At 44.8% G+C, this 20,639-nt stretch overlaps 2 protein-coding genes across 4 annotated transcripts in view; both read left to right on the top strand.

Annotated features, from left to right (window-relative positions):
- The first annotated feature begins 1,876 nt into the window (after window positions 1–1,876).
- NELFB (negative elongation factor complex member B) lies at window positions 1,877–13,824 on the top strand. Of its 2 annotated transcripts, XM_052814290.1 has the most exons (13): window positions 1,877–2,046; window positions 2,280–2,443; window positions 2,628–2,727; window positions 3,450–3,680; window positions 5,778–5,963; window positions 7,351–7,463; window positions 8,133–8,235; window positions 9,200–9,295; window positions 9,891–10,033; window positions 11,001–11,107; window positions 12,062–12,203; window positions 13,028–13,136; window positions 13,394–13,824. In XM_052814290.1, the coding sequence occupies exons 1-13, from the start codon at window positions 1,945–1,947 to the stop codon at window positions 13,529–13,531; spliced, it is 1,734 nt and encodes a 577-aa protein (XP_052670250.1). In that variant the 5' UTR covers window positions 1,877–1,944; the 3' UTR covers window positions 13,532–13,824. The 2 variants fall into 2 exon arrangements, with proteins under 2 accessions (XP_052670250.1, XP_052670251.1); XM_052814291.1 differs by lacking the exon at window positions 2,280–2,443 and having other exon boundaries at window positions 1,932–2,046.
- Window positions 13,825–14,076: 252 nt separating this feature from the next.
- LOC128154131 (uncharacterized) overlaps window positions 14,077–20,639 on the top strand; it is an 11,111-nt gene continuing 4,548 nt past the window's right edge. Inside the window, exons 1-2 of one of the 2 annotated variants that reach the window (XM_052814293.1) lie at window positions 14,077–19,362; window positions 20,405–20,463. In XM_052814293.1, the coding sequence (XP_052670253.1) occupies window positions 19,319–19,362; window positions 20,405–20,463 (103 nt within the window). In that variant the 5' untranslated portion in view covers window positions 14,077–19,318. Of the gene's footprint in view, window positions 20,464–20,639 lie in introns of both variants that reach the window. The other variant, XM_052814292.1, reaches the window with a different exon arrangement.

Below are 20,639 nucleotides of genomic sequence, written 5' to 3'. Positions count from 1 at the left end.
GTGCCACAAAGACATGTCTCTGAAACCAGAATTTCTGAAGAAAAATGTGTTAGTCCCAGGAGAGGTGCTTCTTTCAGGCTGTCTTCATCTGTGTCCCAGTGACTAGGTCTAGGAATAAAAGTGCAACTCCTTTAAAGAAATGTTTTTGTTTGTGTGAGCTGGATCATGTATTGGCAAAGCCATCTTATCCCCACCAGAGGACTTCACCAGCCAGGCCTCTGTCTCCAGAACTGAAGGACTGACACCTTCTTGGTCTTGCAGGGGTATTTGGAGACGCACCTGTCCATCTTAGAGTTGTTTTAAGCAAAGTGCCAGAATTCCCTCATCTTCCTGCAGACTTTAGACTCCAGTTCAGATTTTGCTGGTCAGCAACTAGAATGCATCTGCAGATGTCCTGTAGTGACAGGACAAGGGGCAATGGTTTTAAACTGAAAGTGAGTAGGTTTAGATTGCACGTAAGGAAGAAATTTTTTACGACGAGCATGGTGAGACACTGAAACAGGTTGCCCAGAGAAGTTGTAGATGCCCTATCGTTGGAAGTGTTCAAGGCCAGGTTGGACAGGGCTTAGAGCAACGTGATCTAGTGAAAGAAGTCCCTGCCCATGGCAGGGGGATTGCACTAGGTGATCTTCAAAGGTCCCTTCCAACCCAAACCATTCTGTGATTCTTTGGTTTGCTTACACTTGGGCTGACAATGCTCTAGTTTGCAACCAGGACACAGATTAAATTGCCAGAGTGCTGACAGCCCTCCTCCCCCTGCTCTCACGTCTGCCTGGGAGGACAGGCAGGCTTTCACACACTTCGCTGGTGAGGATTTGTACAGCAGTTCAGCTTGCTGCAGTGCTGCAAACAAAACGGGTGCCCCAGGCATCCTCCTGTCTCAAAGAAATGCTGCATGTGGGATGCATGGAGCGGCTGCTCGCACTGTGGCGGTTGGCTGATTGCTCATGCCCATGGGCAGGCCACAGTAGTTTATACCAATATCGCGATATATCATGAGCGCCTAAGGATACCTGGCAGCTACCAAGGAGCTGCCAGATCCTGCCGTGGTCAGGCCAGTCCTACTTCGCTCCCGCAGAAACCACCCGCTGGCAGAGCAGCGTGCACCTCAAACCATGCAGGGGTTGCTCTTGCAGCTGGGACACGGAGAGGGGAAATGGGGAGATGCCGGACCTAAGGACATTGCAGCAGCTCAGGGCTGGGAATAGCAGAGCGCGTCCGTTCTGTCATCTGGACGTCGGGGTTCGTGGGGGTCTGTCGACAGACCCAAGTGGTTTGGGGGGCTCTAAATCACATAGGTTTTGCCTCAATAATTATACTAACAGGTGGGCAGATGCCAAAGGGGTTTCTGCGATGGCTTGGACTGATGCAGCTCGATACAATCCTGGCGCCTGGCTGCAGATCTCATGAAGGACAAATCAGGATTTTTTTCGCCTGCTCTGTAGCAGCTATTTTGAAGTACGGGCCTGCAAAGGTCAAACCGTGATGGGGAAAGGCCACTTCTCCTTTGTGAGGCTGTTTTTGGTCGCGTTTCTCGTTTTCATCGCTGTCTGCCAGGCCTCAGCCGAGCAGTGGCAGCTGCCTCGCCGGGGGGGGTTGCCTCACGCAGCCGCAGGCACCCCGACATTTGCTGCCGTGCTCCCGCGTTGGTGTTGATGGGAGCAGCGTGCCCCGGGCCCCGGCCGCCTCCCCCAGCGCTCAGCCGGCAGCCGCGGCGCGCTCCCCGGCACGGCGGGTGCTGCGGCCCCGGGAGCCCGGGCGCCCCGCGGCAGTAGCGGCGGAACCTTTGTGCGGCGGAGCGGGTTCCGCGGGGCGGGGGAAAGCGCCGGACCGCGCTGGGCTGGGGGAGCGGAGAGCGGGGTGGCCCGCGGGGCGCGGCGGGAGGGGGGGTGGGGCGGGGAAGCTGTGGCGGGAGCGGGCCCGGCGGGGCCCGGCCAGGCCGCCATGTATGCGGGGCTGCAGGAGCTGGGGGTGGCCAACGGCGAGGACCTGAAGGAGACGCTGACCAACTGCACGGAGCCGCTGAAGGCCATCGAGCAGTTCCAGGTGAGGCGGGTCGCCACGGAGGTGCGCGGGTGGCGGGGGCCGCCCCTGAGGGGCCGGGGCTGTGGGGTGGTGGGGAGCACGAGGAGGCCCGAAGTGGGGCCTGTGTTTTGTGGGGTTTTCCCCTCTTTTTATTCTTTAACCAGCATGGCTTTAGCAGTCCCTGCTGTCGTCTGCTGGCTAGCGGAGCCGGCTAACCTCCCGCCTCCGTCCCTGTCCGGTGTTTGTGTCGGCAGACAGAAAATGGAGTGCTCCTGCCCTCGCTGCAGTCGGCCCTGCCCTTCCTGGACCTGCACGGCACCCCCCGGCTGGAGTTCCACCAGTCGGTTTTCGACGAGCTGAGGGAGAAGCTGCTGGAGAGGGTCTCTGCCATCGCTTTGGAAGGGAAAGTTGAGGAGAGGTTTGTGTGCAGTCTTGCTGGTTATTTGGAGTGAGCTGGGAATCTTGTGTGAAAACTAGAGTGGACGAGTGACTTCTGCAAAGGAGAGTTACGTTGCTGGGGGATCAAGTTCCAGTGGCTTTGAGATGAGCCATTGTGGTCCTTTTCTGTAACATGGTAGTCTCTTGCTCTTATGTGTTTTCAGATACAAGAAGCTGGAAGATCTCCTAGAGAAGAGCTTTTCCCTGGTCAAGATGCCTTCCATACAGCCTGTGGTAATGTGTGTCATGAAGCACTTGCCCAAGGTAAAACCGCTTTGCCAGTTGGCCTGTTCCATTACCTCTCCGTTGTATAGCTTCTCTTAGCTGTGCTGTCGGCTGGGCTGCCTGCTCCATCTGCAGACCTTCTGCAAGTTTGTCGTTCAGTGACTGAAGATTTACTACCTTCCTGTATCTGGTAACAACTTGGTAGACTAATTCAAAAAATGTTTTACATTTTCATAATCAGATGAGACTATTTCCCTGTTTTATTCAATACATGCATCTTCCTGAAAAGTAGTCAAGTCACTGATAGGTGGGTTTTTCCACAGCTGATTTAAAAATCTGTGACAAGTGGAAAATAAGATTTGAAGAATGCAACTAGAAGTAGAAAGGAGTGAGATTCAGTTCTGTGAAACAAAACCCTCTAGAAGTAGCCTTATTAAAAGCATCATATTGTATTTAAAGGTAATGGATTAAAAACTGCTACTAGAACTTTTATAAGTTACTGAGTTTTGAAACATCACCCCAAATCTTAGCATCATAGGCTTAAAGGAAGTCTTAAGTGTCTTAGGACTGGCTTACTGTTACAGGAGTAGGGAAGGCAAAAGATGAGTCTGTGATACTGCCTGTTGTTTAATTGCTGTTGTGTAAATTACCAGACTGCCTGAGATTATGATTTAGACATCTTCTGTAGTCAGTTACTTGTTACTTGGACAGTCAGCCAGGTAAGCTGCTCTGCACTTTGGTAACTGCTTTGTTGATCGCAGGTCCCTGAAAAGAAGCTGAAGTTAGTAATGGCTGATAAGGATTTATATAAAGCATGTGCAGTGGAGGTGAAGCGCCAGATTTGGCAGGATAACCAGGCTCTGTTTGGTGACGAGGTATCTCCACTGCTGAAGCAATATATCCTGGAGAAAGAAAATACTCTCTTCAGCAATGATATTTCTGTCTTGCACAATTTCTTCAGTCCGTCTCCCAAAACAAGACGTCAAGGAGAGGTAAGGACAAGGAAACCTCTTACAACATGCTTGTGAATGGAATTCGTCAGCTTTCAGTCAACCTCATCAAATAACAGAATGTCCATTTCACCCACCCAACTTCACTACTAAAGTTGTTTGGCTAGACAAGGTATTTGTGAGAACTACCAGGATGTTTTCTCCTACATAGCTTGATGAAAGCAGCAGGAATTATTTTAATAGTTACTCAGTGCTGTGTAATAATTGATTAATGTTCTAAACTGTTTATAAGCTTTTAAAAAAATAGCAAGGCTAAATTTTTTCCTTTATTGCTCACTCTGGCTTTAATACCCCTCATCTGTTCTGAAGGATGAGTGTCTATCAAATCAGTTTGAATACCTTAAATTTCTTTTCTTGGGACTTTTTTTTTTAGCAGGACATAGTCTAAAAAAGCTTTGGGTTTTTTTCTTTTTTCTTTTTTTTTTTTTTTTAAATGGAAAAGGACATTGAAAATTGTACCTAAGCTGGCATTCAGAAAAGTTGCTCTTTGAATGGAATTGCATGAAGTGGCTGAGCTGATCCAACACTCAGGCACAGGAAGGGCAGGTGCTGCTCCTCCCCTCCCTCTCTGTAGCTCTGGAGATTATCAGACCCTTCCATGAGCTGATTCAGCTCAGTAATTGCTACAGAAACTCTGGCAAATAAAACCAGTAAGTAGTTTTCCAAGATAGTGAGCTGGATCTGCTCAAAGAATAGATCAGCTGGCACCAAAGCCATTGCAAGGAGATGGGCTGGATCACACAGGCAGGCTTGATGTGGGAGGGAACAGTGGCATAGGCGTTAGGAGGAGTGGGTCTCTCCTCTTCTTGGCAACAGCAAGCCGTTACAGTGGTTCAGCTATAATGTGTCACTTTACCTCAGGGGGCATTTTCTCCGAAAGGGAAATATCAAAGTTCACGTAAGGACCTTGCTGTCAAGAATGCTAAGGAATTGCAGTGATAAGGCAATATAAAGCTTTAATTTCAGGGAGGGTAGCACTTCTGCTACATGGGGGGTTTGGTTTGGGTCTGTTTTGCTTTCAAAAGCCCATTTAGTGTAAGTGCTCTGGTGCAATTTACCTCAAGTTTACGCTGCAGACTTATGGTTTAACCCTGGCCGGCAACTAGACACCACACATCTGCTTGCTAACTTCCCCCTGGTGGGATGGGCGGGAGAATTGGAAGAGTAAAAGAAAGAAACTCGTGGTTTGAGATAAAAACAGTTTAATAATTAAAAAGAAATGTAAAGAAAAAATCTGTAAGGAAAAAAAGCGACAAAGAGAGAGGAAAATAAAACCCAAGAAAAACAAGTGATGCAAATGAAACAATTGCTCACCACCAACCAACTGATGCCCAGCCAGTCCCCAAGTAGCGGGCTCCCCCACCAACCTCCATTCCCAGTTTTATTTCCGAGTACAACACCTTATGGTCTGGAATATACCTTTGGTCAGTTGGGGTCAGCTGTCCCGGCTGTATCCCCTCGCCACTTCGTGTGCACCTCCAAACTACTTGCTGGCGGGGCAGTGTGAGGAGCCCTTCATACTATGTTAAGCACTGCTCAGCAGTAACTAAAACATCGGTGTATTATCAACACTGTTTTCAGCACAAGTCCAAAACAGCCCCATACAAACTGCTGTGAAGAAATTCAACTCTGTCCCAGCCAAAACCAGTAGGAGACTTGACCTTCTTTCTCATGCCTGTAGCCTGAAGGTAGATAGAAATACAAAAAGACTTCCAAAGAAAAGTGAGTTTTGTTCATGTTGCAGTAATTGTAAATTATATTCGTCAATAACAGGTACTGCTTCTTACTTGTTTTACATAGCTGAGCACCTGATTTTACAAATGCTTCAATTTCATTTTGCAAGAGAGCCTTTTCTGGACATTCTTTATTCTTTCATTATGGCTATGAAAGATTTGGTAAACATCTGTTGAACAAACGCTCTTGGAAATCTTGGTATAAGTAGTTCCTTTTGAGGAACTCGCCTCAATGCGGATGTTTCAATCTTGATAAATCATGTAAAAATTAATTTACGTTTTGTGTGTGTGTGAAATAACACTCTCTCTTGGTACTGAGTGCACATTTTTTCCATTTTGAGTTTAGGTGGTTCAGAAGCTGACCCAGATGATTGGGAAGAACGTGAAGCTCTATGATATGGTATTGCAGTTTCTGAGAACCTTGTTCCTTCGGACAAGGAATGTTCATTACTGCACGCTACGGGCAGAGCTCCTGATGTCGCTGCATGACCTGGAAATCAGTGAAATCTGCACCGTTGACCCCTGTCATAAGGTATTAATCATGTGGGACAGATAGGAGTATTACTGCAGAATTTTCTGTTTCGCCCACTCCTGTGCATACCTGCTGCCCTGCAGGACTTCAGCCCAGAGAAGATGACTCCTCTCTGTGAAAAGAGTTCAGACCTTGAACCCAAAAGTCATCTTATATTCCTTGGAACCTCAGGTGAAAATTTCATCTTAGTTAACCAGCAGCTTGCTTTCATTTCATAACCCATAAATCATTCAAATTTATGGTACTTATGCAGTGTTAAAAACGTCTAATCTGACCTATGAGGATGCTGCAAAAAAATAATCAAAAACATTAGCTAGCCCCAGGTTCTTAATCAAATCTTGCTTCCCTCACTGTTGCGCTTGGTGTGATATACTCCATCTGTCAGTAAACTGTGTGTGTAACATTAAATACTTTGGATCTTGAATTATAAAAAAACATTATTAAAATATTGGGGGGTGACAGATACGTTGTTAAAGTCACACCAGGATCTTCTTACTGGTCCTTTGTGGTCAGCATCACTCTGATCTAGAACAAAGCTTTTTCTCTTAAGTAGTTTTGCCAAGTTTTATGTGTATTCAACTTATAGAGAATATGTTCTAGAGTGATGATGTTACTGCATGTTTTTTAACGTCTTCTGATCAAGAGTCCCAAAATCAGTATACAGACAGTGACTGAATAAAAAAGGGCAATTCTTGTTCAAGTCACACATCATTTTCAGCAACCTCATTTTGCCACTGCAAAATGCAGTGACTGCTGCTAGGAAAGGAAGCCATAATGAAAGCATTTCAGAAAATTCAGCAACTTGTTCTTTTTTGACACCTGAAATACTGGGGGAAAATATATGTTGTTTTCTGAAAGAGGAAAAAAGCCCTTAATTTTAGGTCAAGTAAAACATTTCACTTAACTGTCTCTTTCCATTTTGATAATACAACTCTAAAGCAGAAGCACCTCCACTGTTAATATCCCCTTCTTACAGGGTGGGAGTGGTATTGCAATGGCTAAAATATCCCATATTATTATTGCTAAGTGATGCTCCTCCTTTGTCAGCCTCCTACTTGTGTAAATGCACATTGATCACTTGTGCTGGGCAGCGGTAAGTTTTATACATGCCTCTTCCTTAACTGCCAGGGAATGCCTTTCTTGGGAGGGGAGAAAGTGACACCAGGTTAACTTGCATTGGTATCTCTGACTTCCTTTTGGAATGTTGGTATTTCTGACCTCCTCTGTATTTGTGGCCAGCTTGCTACCATACCTAAGTATATTAATAAAATGTTATAATTCCAGATATTTGGAGGTTATTTGAGCCTGTTTTCTCTGACATTGTCTATTTTATTGCTGGTTTACGGTGTTGCTGTGGTTCATAAAGCTTTCTCTTTTTTTATAACAGTTCACCTGGTGCCTTGATGCTTGCATTCGGGAGAAGTTTGTGGACAACAAGAGAGCTCGGGAATTGCAAGGGTTTCTGGATGGAGTGAAGAAAGGACAAGAACAAGTGTTGGGGTAAGGCACTTGGGCTGTTTATTGAGAAACTGAAAATGGGTTCCTGGCAATCACAACATCTGACAGATATTGTAGGTGTTAATTCTTCCCTAGAGCCAGCTAACAGCCAGTAGCTCTTCTGTGTGGTCAAATCCAGTACGTCCGTGAGCTTTAATGCACTAGGGCATAGCCAGACATGTTCTGATGATGTAGCTTGTACTGCTTAAATTAATTACTACCCTTGCGTCTCTCTTGTGGCCTGGTAACTGACTATGGGAGATCTGCTTGATTTCAGTGCAGAAGACCTTTAGTAATTGTTTCAGATAACAGGCTCTTTCAAGTCAAAGAAATAGCATTCATGGTGTTTTTACAAGGCAGGAGAAGGTTCATCAGGTGGACAAAAGACAGAAATTCATGTTTTACATTATTGTAGTAAGGGTATTGTTACAGTACTTGTCCTGTGTCTACTTCTCTTCTTAAAACATAGCAGTGTGTGTGTGCTTATAAAAATACAGTGTACACATGTACATGCTACTTTGATGTTACATCTGATAGTTGACAGGGTTACAACAAAGAATATGCTCAAACATCTTACTCTAGTGAAACACACTGGTGTCCTACAGCTGGATATGGAACTGTACAGTAGGGTTGTTTGTTACGTATGACATATATTTGATTTTTACTTCTCAGGGACTTATCAATGATCTTGTGTGATCCCTTTGCCATTAACACCTTAGCCTTGAGTACCATAAGGCACCTGCAAGACCTGGTTGGGCAGGACACCTTACCCAGGGTGAGTGTTGCAGCTTGTGTACCTAATCTGAACTATAGTCTTAATTGAATAGCATTCATCAGCAAAGGGCTGGCACTGTAGAAGAAGTACAGTTAAGTTCTCAAATGCGTGTGTAAATTGAAATAAATGAAACGTGATACTACCTATCCATTTGTAGCACATATCTTAGAGCTCTGCAGGAGCACTGTTTGGAGACAGGCATTTTGGAGCTCTCCGAATTGACAATGAATTGTCTGCATGGCTCATTCTATCCTAACAGCTATGCATATATAAAATCATATATAGAATATATGCCTCCCTGCTTTGTCCTTTCATCAGTTTGCCTAACAGCAGCAGCCTTTTTTCCCTGCCACGGTAAATGCGATGGATTTGTTTACATTGTTCTGGTCTGTTGGCTGCAATATAATAGTTCCTGCAAGCAGTGTCTGCAGGAGGTGCTTAAATGTTAAAGGAGGGTAGCCTTGCAGGTGTCTGAACAGTGTGAGGCATTTGCTGGTTTTAACCCTGAGTTGTTACATTTTATTGTTGGATTGAGTTACTTCTTCATTACAGTTTCAGACTGAAAGTTATTTTAGTTTCAGGGCATAATATAAACAAAAAACCATTTTCATTCTTACACACGCTTTCTCTTTCTTACTTCTGCTGAGATCACTTGATTTGTCCTGTCACGCATTATATTTCAGTATACTACTTTGGCTGGACACATTTAAAAATGATGTCGTGATCAGATCGGCTGCATACTTCTTGGTGCATTATAAAACGTTACAAAAAACCGCAAACTCTCAGGTGTGTCTGTTATTTGATTCCCATTTGAGGAATCAGTTGTCAATTAAATCGGAGAACTGAATGCCTCCAGCAGTCCAGGAGAGTTTTGAATGTAAACCACTACTTCCAAATAAGTATCTATATGTGCAACTAGTGGAAGATCAAAATAGCTGTTTTTCTCCTCCCCTTAAAATTCGAGGAAAGCCCAGATCTGCTGCTGCTCCTTAGGATGCTGTCTTTGGGACAGGGGGCCTGGGACATGATTGACAGTCAAGTCTTCAAGGAACCAAAAATGGTGAGCCATTTTGATGTTTAGAATTTAACATATTTAATTAAACAGACTTGTTTATTATTTTATTGCATCCCTGATTTAACATTCACTCTGCATACCTCTCATGATAGCTTTCTTAGAAAAACATGTAAGTGGTCACAGAGCAGCAGCTCAAATGGACATGCTGTAAGCTTCGTTTACCTGCTTTTTTATTTACATGAATGCCTGGCCCTTACTGTTTTAAAATCAGACTGTACCTCTATTAAATTCTGCACTAGTTGCTCATTGTTCCTGGGAACTTCCACACAGCTGGAATTGTGGAATTGGAAAAGGTCTCTCAGAAGAAATGCTATGAAATTGTCAAAAGAAAGAATTTGAGCAGGAGTATTTCTGTAGATGAGGTGAAGTACAGTTTTCTTAATTAGCAGTGGAACATGGGGAAGTGAATTATTGAAGAATTTTGACTGGAACTGGATGTCTGAAAGCTTGTTTTCCTAAGCGTAGGATGGGGCTCATAATACTGCCTCACTATTAGTTACAGCACTCTAGGACCATTAGGTGGCATGAATTGATTGATGAAAGCATTGTTCTTTTTCCTCTGTTCTTCCATCCCTCTAAGGAAGCTGAGTTGATCACAAAGTTCTTACCTATGCTGATGTCTTTTGTGGTGGATGACCACACATTCAATGTGGATCAGAAACTGCCCTCAGAAGAGAAGGGGCCAATTCCCTACCCCAGCACCATTCCTGAAGCTTTCACCAAGTACGTAATCTGCCTTACCACCTTTGAACCAGTCTTGTTACCAAAGTAAAACATCAAGGAGCCAGCCAACACTGACAGGAAAAAACACTGTATGTGGTAAAATGAAGACTTTCTTGGAGTAAGACTTAGTCCTGGTTAATCAAGCCAGAACTGTTCCTTTAGCAGAACAGGTTTCCACCATGATTCCTCAAATACAATTTATAGACAAAAAATAATATTTCTTTTAATGACCAATCTTTTGGCAGATCGAATATGGAAGTATTTGATATTACTGCTTTCAAATATGCTGCTTGTGTACCTTCTCAAGCAGTGAATGATGAGTGTTTGAGTGATACTCGGGTGCAGCTGGATGAGTGCCCATGCCTGGTTCTGAAGAGTGCTATTGTAAATCGTAAAGTTGGCATTTTTGTTACACAGACACTCATTCTCTGTTCATAACCTATCACTTCAGGGACGTCCAAAAGATAAATAAAACCACTGTGTGCTATGTTGTATTCAGATCTTGCACTAATTTCCAGCACAATTCTTGTCTGTATGCCAGAATCTGGAGTACCGTATCCTGGTAGTTGTACTCTCCTCTATGACAGGGTTGATATTTGATGTTTGGGAAACTAAACCAAAACAGTATTGGACTTTGTATCATTTTGAGTATTTGGCCTTCTAAAACCTGTTTTGAATAAGCACTTTTATCATTAATACTATTATAAATGTTCACAATCAAATCCAACTGTTTGATTGTGAGACAGTGCAATGTTTGCTGAATGGTAAATTTTTCTGGACAATGGTAATGAACATAGTGATGATCATCTACTCAATCACTGAGTAGCTGCTCTTCAGTGGGTTTGAGGTTAGCCACTGCTGTAACTGCTTGATTGCTATCCAATGGTATTTTAAACCCTCTTTAAAAAAAAAAAAAAAAATCTGTTCTAGCTTTATCAATTAAGAAACTTTGCTTCTGCCATAACAGATTCTTGCAGGAGAACAGAATAGCTTGTGAGATTGGGCTGTATTACATCCTTCACATCACTAAACAGAGGAACAAGAATGCTTTCCTTAGGCTCCTGCCAGCACTAGGTAAGTTTTTGTCTTCTATTCCACAGCTGTTTGCCTTGTACTGGACACCTAGGAGGCAAGTAAACCTGGAGTGAAAGTGATTTCAGAGTCAAAGATGTAATGTTCTGCCTTTGGCTGTTCTGGTGGCTTAGTTGTAAGGCCCTGCAGAAGTGTTTGTTTTTGTCTGCAATTAGGATACTTTTCTGCTGATCCAAGAATTTAGGGATAGTGGCTGAAGGTCAGTAGTTCCTTAGATCGAAGGCTGTATTAACAATGACATTAGTTGAGAACTGTTTGGAATGAATCTGAAAGATGAAAGAGCAGGTGGCTTAGTTCTGCCACTGCTCATAGTAATTGCAGGTGGCCAGAAGTTCTTGGGACTTGGCTTTGTGTGGTAAAAAAACCTGTAACAAAACAGGACCGAACACAGCCTTAAATTTTTTCCTGGGATTACCTTTCTCACTGACTTCTCTGGGGTAAGTTGCATGAGAGCTCTGAAGCAATCTTAGGAATTGCAGCTCCCAGTAACTGTGGCAGGGGTTAGTTTCCCGCTCCCTCACCCCAGCTCTGGTGTTCTTTGAACCCTTTGCTGAACTGTCAGCTCATTTACATGGGTGAATTTTCCACTGGTAAGTGATTTGTATCTGCTCACTATGGGGTCTGAGGAGTACAAGGAGGTGGATGTGGCCATGAACAGAGGATGATGGAGGGAGAAGGATAACAGGGGACTTTGTGATTTTGGCAGGAGCAAACTACTCTGTGACTTCAGCAGTGGTGGACACATGGGCTTTCTACATATTCTTCTCACCCCTCTGCTCCTAATCTTTTATGTCTGAAAGATCAAAGCCACATGCCTGGGCTACCTGTTTTAAAAGGAAATCTTACTGCAAAGTTGTCAGCAGGAACATCTGCTGTGTAGTGAGGTTTTGGCACATCCTTGTCAGTCTCAGTCTCTTTCCTTTTCATGTTGTATAGTTGAGACATTCAGTGACTTGGCCTTCAGTGATATTTTTCTTCATCTGCTTACTGGTAACCTCACGCTGCTGGGTGATGAATTTGCACTCGAGGAGTTCTGCACCAGTCTCTTTGATGGCTTCTTTCTCACTGCCTGCTCAAGGTAAATGTGATTTTCCTTAGGGGAAAGTGAGGAGAGCGAGTGTACAGGATACCTGAGAGAGGTTATACTGCTTTGAACTGTAGTTTAATAGTACAGCAAACTTTTCACATATAGTGGAAATATTAGCCTGATGCTGTTTTTCTTTAAGGCTTATATTTTGTAATCAAGTTTTTATCGGCAAAATTGTTGATTATGAACTATTACCTAAACTATAATTCATTATTCATAAGTTGGAGTTGCAAAAGACAATATCCTTCATGCTTTGCAGTAGCTCTGAACATGAAGAGCTAACTTCAGCTCTTTGCAGTATCAGCTGCATGCAGAATATCTGTTTGTATCTGTTAATTCTGTTAAGTCAGTGTGGTTCAACTGGTGGCCTGCAGACCAGATCTAACCTCCAGGAGGCTTCCCCAAAAGTGACTAGAACTGCTGTTCAGGCATAGCAGCATGTGCTGCTGCTGTTACCACTTCCTCCACACATACAGAGGGACAAACATCCTCTTGCATGTGCATATGGCCTGTCCAACAGAGACCAGCTGCTGCCACGTGCTGCAGTCTGTGCTTAAAATCTCCCCCTCCTTCCTCATGGTTGCTACAGTTAGTCCATTCCTGTTGAATAATTACACGAATTGCTTGAAAGTCTAAAGGCAGGGTTAGCACTTTGCAGCACACAGGCTATAGTTCTCAGATGTTTTGGAAAATTACAACAAAGCTGTCAGTCTGTGGGTGTGTGAATTATTCTGGTACTGTTGCTGTAGCTTGCTTGTTCTCAAGATGGTGTTTGTTTATATCAGTTACTCTGCTTCAAAAATTGCTTTTTGCAGAAAGGAGAACGTACACAGACATGTGCTAAGACTGCTGCTTCATCTGCATCACAAAGTGGCGCCTGCCAAATTAGAGTCTCTCCAGAAGGCTTTGGAACCCACCAAGCAGGTAAGAAGGGAGGCATGAGAAAGGGAAAATCAATTGCAAATGAAAGCATCTGCCTTTCCAGACGTTGCTTAATGGAACATGAGCTCTACTTTCCAAGTGTACCAAGTTGTGTCTGAAGTTAACCTTTTAACTTCCTCTTTCTGTGTTGGTTTGTATTAAAACGCACAGGGTAATTGCATACTTAGCGTTCTAGCTAGTAGCAGCTAGAATGAAGTATGACACTTCTGTTTTTCCCCTCCCTGATTCTCATTCTGCAGAGTGGGGAAGCTGTGAAGGAGCTTTATAACCAACTCACTGAGAAACTGGAGCTTCGCAAGCCAAGTCCAGCTGAAGTGACTGAGACTCCCTCCATGGAACTGCCCTTGCCCACTGTGCCCACACCAGCCTCGCGCTGAGCTATGTCTGTAGCGCAAGAGTGAGACAGGAGAAGAACTAACCTAGTGCTCTGCGGCGTGAAGGCACTGTACTGCCTTTCAAGTGTCTCTGCCTACAGGGTGGAAACAAAAAAAAGCCACTGAAGCTCTTTCAGGAAACACTGCAGTTTACCCAACTCACTGGCTCTTGCTGGTTAGAAAATTCTGCAGTGCATTGCAAAGGTTTACTTTTCTTAAAGATAGCTGAGTGTCTTGTAGATCCACTTAAAATTTGACTGTACATTTTTTTTCAAAAAGAAAATGCATATTTTTAAGCTTGGCATCTTGTATTTTTAAACTCTACCTTAAGAACTGATCAATGAGTGTTTAACTCCGTTGTGGTTGAGCAGATAGTGTGAACTCCTGAAGGCTAACCATTGCTTTCTTTGGCTGCTAGTTTGGGTCTTTGGAGATGATGCTAAAGAGAAGGAAGTGTCAGAGGAGATAAGCTCCACTGATAAAATTTCCCATTTGAGGTTCTTGCTCTTTTGGTATGTGGTAAGACATGCTGCATTAGTCAGAGATGTCCACCACTGTCACTAGACCAAGAAGCAGTCAACAGCCATCTTCTCAGCTAGGCTCATACAAAGAAGGCCAGAAATTGAATCATTCTCTCCCCTTTTCTCTGCACTTTTCTCCAAAGGAGTAGCTTGAAATGAGTCCTGGAGCCAGTGAAAAAAACCAAGACTAGCGTATTACCCAATGACAATAGGGTTTGAGTGTAGGTGGAGTGAAATTCTGTCTTTGAAAAAATAGCCTGTTCTTCATGGCTTATTTGTGTCACTGTCTACTATTACAGTTAATTCCTGTTCTGCTTTTATTGCCGCCTCAGTGTAAGCCTCAGGTAGAGTGTGCAGGAAGATGGGCATGGGAGAAGAATGAGTTGTGTGAGTTTACAACAGACTACACTGATTTCAGCAGGTACAATATGCCTGAAAAGAATCTTGCCAGTCCCCTGTAAGCAGAGAGCTGCCTACATGAATTAGTCCAAATCTCAGAGTAATTCGGGTAGGAAGGCACCTCTGAGGGTCTGTGGTCCACCCCCTGACTCAGAGCAGGACCAGCCTAGGTGAGGTTGCTCAAGAGCAGGACTTTGTATTTACCTTTGTTGAGTTTCATGAGGTTTCTGTCAGGCCATTTCTCCAGCCTGTTGAGGGGGGCCCTCTGAGCAGCAGCCCTGCCCAGTGTGGCAGCCATGCCTACAACTTGGTGCCATTTGCAAACTTGCTGAGGGTGTGTTCTGTCTTCAGGTTGTAAATAGAGGCATTAAACAGTACTAGCCCCATTAATGACCCCCTGAGGAATGCCATGAGTAACAGGCTGCCAGTTGGACTTTGTGCTGTTGATCACAACCCTCTGAGCGTGGTGTCCCGCCAGTTTTCCGTGCAGCTATCTGAACTGTATCAAAATGATTTGGCTATATGGATTCTTCAGACAGTTGTGCCAAAAGCTGTTTAAAATCAAGGTAAGCTACCCACTGCACTCCCCCCATCCACCAAGCCAGGCATCTCTTCGTAGAAGGTTATTAGGTTTGTCAGGCGCAATTAACCCTTGGAATTTACCCATCCATGCTGGCCATGCCCTGTCACTTTCTTGTCTGTCATGTTTCTGGATATGATGGTTTGGGGTTTTTTTCCCCATCAAGCCTTGTCTCCTGGGACTTGAGCACTCCCAGTGCCAAGTCATACTGATGAGACACTTCTGTTTCCTAAAGTTGTGTCCAAAACAAAAAAAAGAAACAAGCACTAGTTAGGTAGAGGTGGAAATCCCTCCCCAAACTGCTGACCCCTTCTTTGTGTGGTTTTCTTCCTCCTGAGTTCTCAAGTGCTGCATGAGGAAAGTGAGTGTCACCTCTCTTCATCACCTTGGTGCTTTTTTTCTCCTTTTATACAGGGACTTGTCATATCTTGTAGGAGAACTGGGAAGGCGGGTTAGGTTTGTGTATAAGACAAGGGCACTGTCCTCTAGTCCACAGTGCCTTTGTGCACCTCATCTCCACTCCAGCTCCTGGGATCAGTATTGCCTTTGGCAGGCTCTCGGCACTTCTGGCATCAGACTCGTTGGAAACAGGAACCTGGTATAACAATCAGGTCTTTCTTGCGAAGTTTTGTTTTTAAACCGTTTAAACTGTCATGGTAACTTCCACAAAATAACAACCCACGCTTTTGGTGAACCTTTTGCAATGAACCTACTCAGGGCCATGCTCTGCTCAGACTCAAAGGTTATTTTAGGTTTGTGTTGGGGATTCTCTGTCGCTATAGGTTTCCCTTATACTGCGTGCTGACTTGGTACTCTCCTGCAGCACAAACTTATTTTAATCCAGGCTGACTGTGTGATTTACTACTTGGTAGAAAAACCTCGTGTGTTTCAGCCTGTACCCACAGAACTGCGATACATGCTGGTGATTTTTTTCCAGGTTTTTAGATCCACAAAGAAATTGAATCCCAGAGCACAAACTGGCCATTACCTGTGCTGGTGGCTGCTTCAGCTGGGGAGGGGAAATTGGTGGGTAGCAGAGAGTGGAAGTAGCTGCCAGTCCGTGCTCTCCTGGCCTGCCTTCTGCACAAAGATGTGATAAGAGGAGAGACTTCAGAAAACATCACTTTAGTAGCGAACATCTTGGTCTGTTTCCATTCTCGGAGATGAGAATGGTTTCGCTCCAGTGCCAGAAATTACACAGATTCCTGTTGTATGTGTAAACTTCCGCAGAACCTGAAGCAGGAGCTGGCTGCAGCTGCCTGCAGGATGCTCTCTTTCTGCCTGGTCCAGGGCCAGAGCATGTCTGGGTTCTCCTCTGGGGTTCCTGCTCGGAGGAGCTCACTCTTTTCTACTCGTCCAGATGCTGTTGTATCAGATGGTGCTACCTTGCGGCACAACTACAAAGTGAAGTACAGCTGGACTGTGTAAGAGAATTGGGTTTTCTAAATTTTTTTTTTTTTATGGTGCCTCTGTGCGTAGCCCTGTGTAAGTGATCCCAGCCGAGATGCTGTGCAGCGTGCGCTGCTGTGGGTGCACACTAGAGGGTAGTGCACCCCGGCTCCCTGCCTCCTGCCCCTAACAGGCTGCTGCTTGAAATCCCTCCCCGTTCGGCACGGCACAGAGCGCTAGAATCACTCCCTATTTACACTTGCGTCACAGTTTGTCTTTACAACAGGAGTGTGATACCTGTGATATGAAAAAATGGGTATTCTCTCTAAACCTGCCGTGCCTGACTGGGGAGTGAATTTTTACAATTAATTCTAATTAGCTTGAGCAATCTGATCCTCTCTGTGGTTTTCCTAAGAGATCAGAGTAACTAATAGCCCAGAGAGGTTTTTCAGGCTTTTTGGATGGTTAACATTTAACTGAAATTTTATGTTGAGCTTTGAAACAAATAATTTGGATTGAGCTATGTCAGAAGATTGATAGAGCACTGAAACTGCAATAGTTGATGGAAACAGGCAGTTACTGAGGCCTGTGCTAGCAGAGGAACAAAGTCTTATATAAAATTTGTGGAAAAGACAATTACTGTAGTGAAATATTTACTGCCAAACTACCTGACACCCAAAGCATGCCTAGCATCATTTCAAAACACAGCCAGATTCCACTTGATATATTGATTTGATGTAGGATAGCTCTTTGTGGACCAAGATAAAAGGAGACCAAACAAATCACCTTGGCCAGAAAGAATATGAAGACCCCCTGGATACCCCTCAGCAAATGTGAGTCCTCTCTATTTTGCTGGGAACTATTTGGTTTTTAGGTGATTCTTGGCCTTCTCTCTATGCAACAGTGTAAAGGAAACCTGCCATAGGTTTAACTTCAAAGGTAAATGAATTAGTTAATGTGCATGTGCAGTGCTGATTAGAATGCTTCCTGCTGAAAGCAGGGGCATGTTTGGTTCAGGAGCCTGGTTTCAGTTCACCCTGCTGGTCTGGGTATCTGCTCTGTTGGGAGTGTGATGCTGGAGACTTTCTTGGTGTATGAGAATATCAGTTCCCAAAGGAAGGTGATGGGTTGGGCTGAAATTCCAGCTCCAGGATATTGGGGATTTATTATCTTGACTCTCTTGCAAGCACTTTAAGAAAGGAAATGGCTGAAATCCAGAGGAAATAATTTTTTCCCAGTTTCTGTGCATTTAACTGCAATCCAAAGCAGTGGAATTTCTTAACCAACAGGGCAAAGGAAGGTATTAGTCCAACCTCAGAAATGGCTATGGCTTAGGCGTTGAATCAGAAGAGAGACCAGGTATGAGGGATAGCTTAGAGGTTTCTCCCCCAAACCAAAAGAGGATTCCAGCAGTGAGTTCCGCGTGGGGAGGAAGAGTGCAGGATGTATTCTGCCAAGACCTGTTTGATTCCTGTGCTGACCTGAAGTGGCTGGGTTTGGGAAGACGCATCGCCTTCACATCTACCCTGTCTTCTTGCAGAGGTGCATGCAAAAGTTGGGTTGTCCTGAACTTCACCCTGTGGTCCCTGTGTGTCTGGCTCTGGAGCACAGGTCCCAGCAGACCAGCTCTGCCTGCTGGAGTCTGCTCTGCTGGGAGGGGTGAACTGGTCACTGCTGCCAGCTCTCTCACCGCTTCTTAGGCGATGCGGCTCTGCCTTGCTGGTGGACCGGCCAGTTCATTGCAGATGGAGAGCTGTCAGCAGTTGCCAGGGACCAGCTTTCACCTTTCAATGCTGGGCAGGCCTTGGCATAGCCCTGCACAGAGAAAATGATGCTTTACAGTCATCTCCCATGCCTTAAACTCGACTAGAACGCTTGGGCCCTTCATGTTTTTAACCTGAAATGCTAGAAGCAAATATCAATCCCCTCTTGTTCTTCTACTTTCATGTCTCAGCCTGCTGTGCTGCCTCAAGTAAAGCTCGATTTTTGGCCAAAGCAAGGAGCAGGGCATCAGGCTTACAAGTGACTGTCCCTTCTGCCCTTCCTTCCTTCAGGGACCTTAATAATTTCAGCAGGCACAGGACTGCAGAGAAGCATCCATGGTGTTTTCATATGATGTGTCCTTTGCTGTCTCCTCTGCTGTACCTGTTCATCACCGGACAATGGAAGGAGGACTGCTGGGGTGGCTTCCCTGGGAAGGGACAGAGGCAGTCAGTCCTAGAGAAAACAGCCTTCCTGATCTTTATCCTTACTACTGGAATGCCTGGAGACCCACCAAATTGTTCTTGCTATGATTTCAAAGCTCAGCTACTGGGGCAATGTGCGGTGGAAGGAGGTAGATGTATCTGATGAGACTTCTGCTGTGGAGAAGTGCAAAACTGTATGGTAGGTACTAGTTCCCAATGTGAACCTTCATCTGGTGTGAGTGGGAGATCAAACCAGGGTATGATGTGACCATCACCCTGGTTGTCCTGTTGGGAGTCCTGACCATCCTGGCTTTGTCTGTGGTTCAGCAAGTCTGTTCCTGCTTCCCTGGAGGTCCCTGAGGCTGGGATGACACCTCTGTTTGGTTTACTGCTCTTTTTGGGGGAAGGGCATGTCCTTTCACTTGGCAGATGCACAGCCTATCACTGACTAACACTAGTTTGCTGACCTGGTGCATCAGTTCAGATGTGTTGTGAGATGTGCCTGACCTTGAAAAATCTCCTACAGCTCACCGGGGGTGTTGCTCAGTGGATTTCTCCAGGAGGAAAGAAAAGAGGAGCAGTGGGACACCAGCACGCCCCTTGCCTGCAGAGCCACACCACAACCTAGCACTTGGAAAGAAGACACTGGCATGGTTCTTGCTGATGCTGTTTCAGTGCCTTGGTGACATCTACCCAGGTCCCGCTTGGCTGGAACATGCTCAAAAACAACATGAGCATTTTACCTTACAAAATAAAAAGGTATTTTCATACTTACCTACTACTTAGGCGCCTGATTTCCCACTGATATCCATCCAATTTAAGCATTTAAACCTTGACCTTTTGACATGGGACCATGTGTATCCACCCAGTGCCTTTAGGAGAAGTCTCAAAGATTCAGACATTTTCTCTTTCATGCCTCCTTTGCTCTGAAGCAGTGGGAGGACAACAAGGAAACTGGGGAGCTTGGCAGGTAGAGTATAGCTGCTCTTACGACAGTATTCAGAAGTCTGTCTTGTGAAGAACCATTTGGTTGTGCTGTGGCCTCAGTAGGATCATTAGGGGTGCAGTGAGAAACTTCATTGCACCAATTTCCACCCATAAGAGGAAGTCTCTTGTTCAAAAAATGGGCTGGATTCTGACAGCCTGCAACTCCTGCACTTCTCTGGATGAAACCTAAATTGGTGGGAAAAAATAGCCATGAAATCATCCTCCTGGAGAGCACAGGTTGCCAACTTCTGGTTTCCAACCCATTGACACTACTTCCCAAATAGTCCCACAAAAGCCACAGCTGGGGGTCTGTTAGGCTGTGACTTAAAGCATAATAAGAGGTGGGGACCCAGCAATTGGAAGGCATTGTCATGCATCTTCACAAGTCTGAACACTCAAAAGCATCTGCTTGTTGGCAGAACACCCTGTTCTCCTTAGTGCTGCGGGCAGTGGCTCCATTGGAAAAGTGGTCGGGAACAATGGGTTGTGATGCAGATGGCTGGAGGGAAGATGGACATTTAAAAGGAGTGTCTCACAAAGTCTGGAGCAGATGCTGCACAGCAGAAAACTGAATTATCACTCTCCAAGATATTTTTCTGATGGCATTGCTATATGGTTCAGGCTTTACAGTCACCTTTAGGTTAATCCTGATGAGTTGTGGGTGGTGGGAGTCTTGGTATGCGACTTTCCCTGTAAGTGAGGATCCCCTTATCCAGCTTCCCTCAAGATGAATGTCTTGCTTTGACTTTAGAAGAGTTGTATCTAGCCCAGAAAATGGAAGTGACATGAAAAATCTTGTTTATTCCTTTTTCAGAATAGTTCAGCCATTTAACGATGGAGATCAACAGATTTTGCCTGTAGGTATATATAAAGGTATTTCTAGCTGCTCTAAATTCTATTTTAGATCTCCGTACACTGGGGTTGTGTCTCAGTCAAAGGGAGGTGGCGTTTGCAGGTGACCAGAAGCAGGGCTGTGTGGGGCAGGAGCTATGCCACAGCCTGTACCCAAGTGCTCGGAGTCTCTCCCAAAACCAGAGAGGAGACTGAAC

This window comes from Harpia harpyja, chromosome 19 (assembly GCF_026419915.1).
Source record: "Harpia harpyja isolate bHarHar1 chromosome 19, bHarHar1 primary haplotype, whole genome shotgun sequence".
NCBI lineage: Eukaryota > Metazoa > Chordata > Aves > Accipitriformes > Accipitridae > Harpia > Harpia harpyja.
The sequence above is the reverse complement of the archived record's forward strand: the minus strand, read 5'-3'. Positions and strand labels throughout refer to the sequence as shown.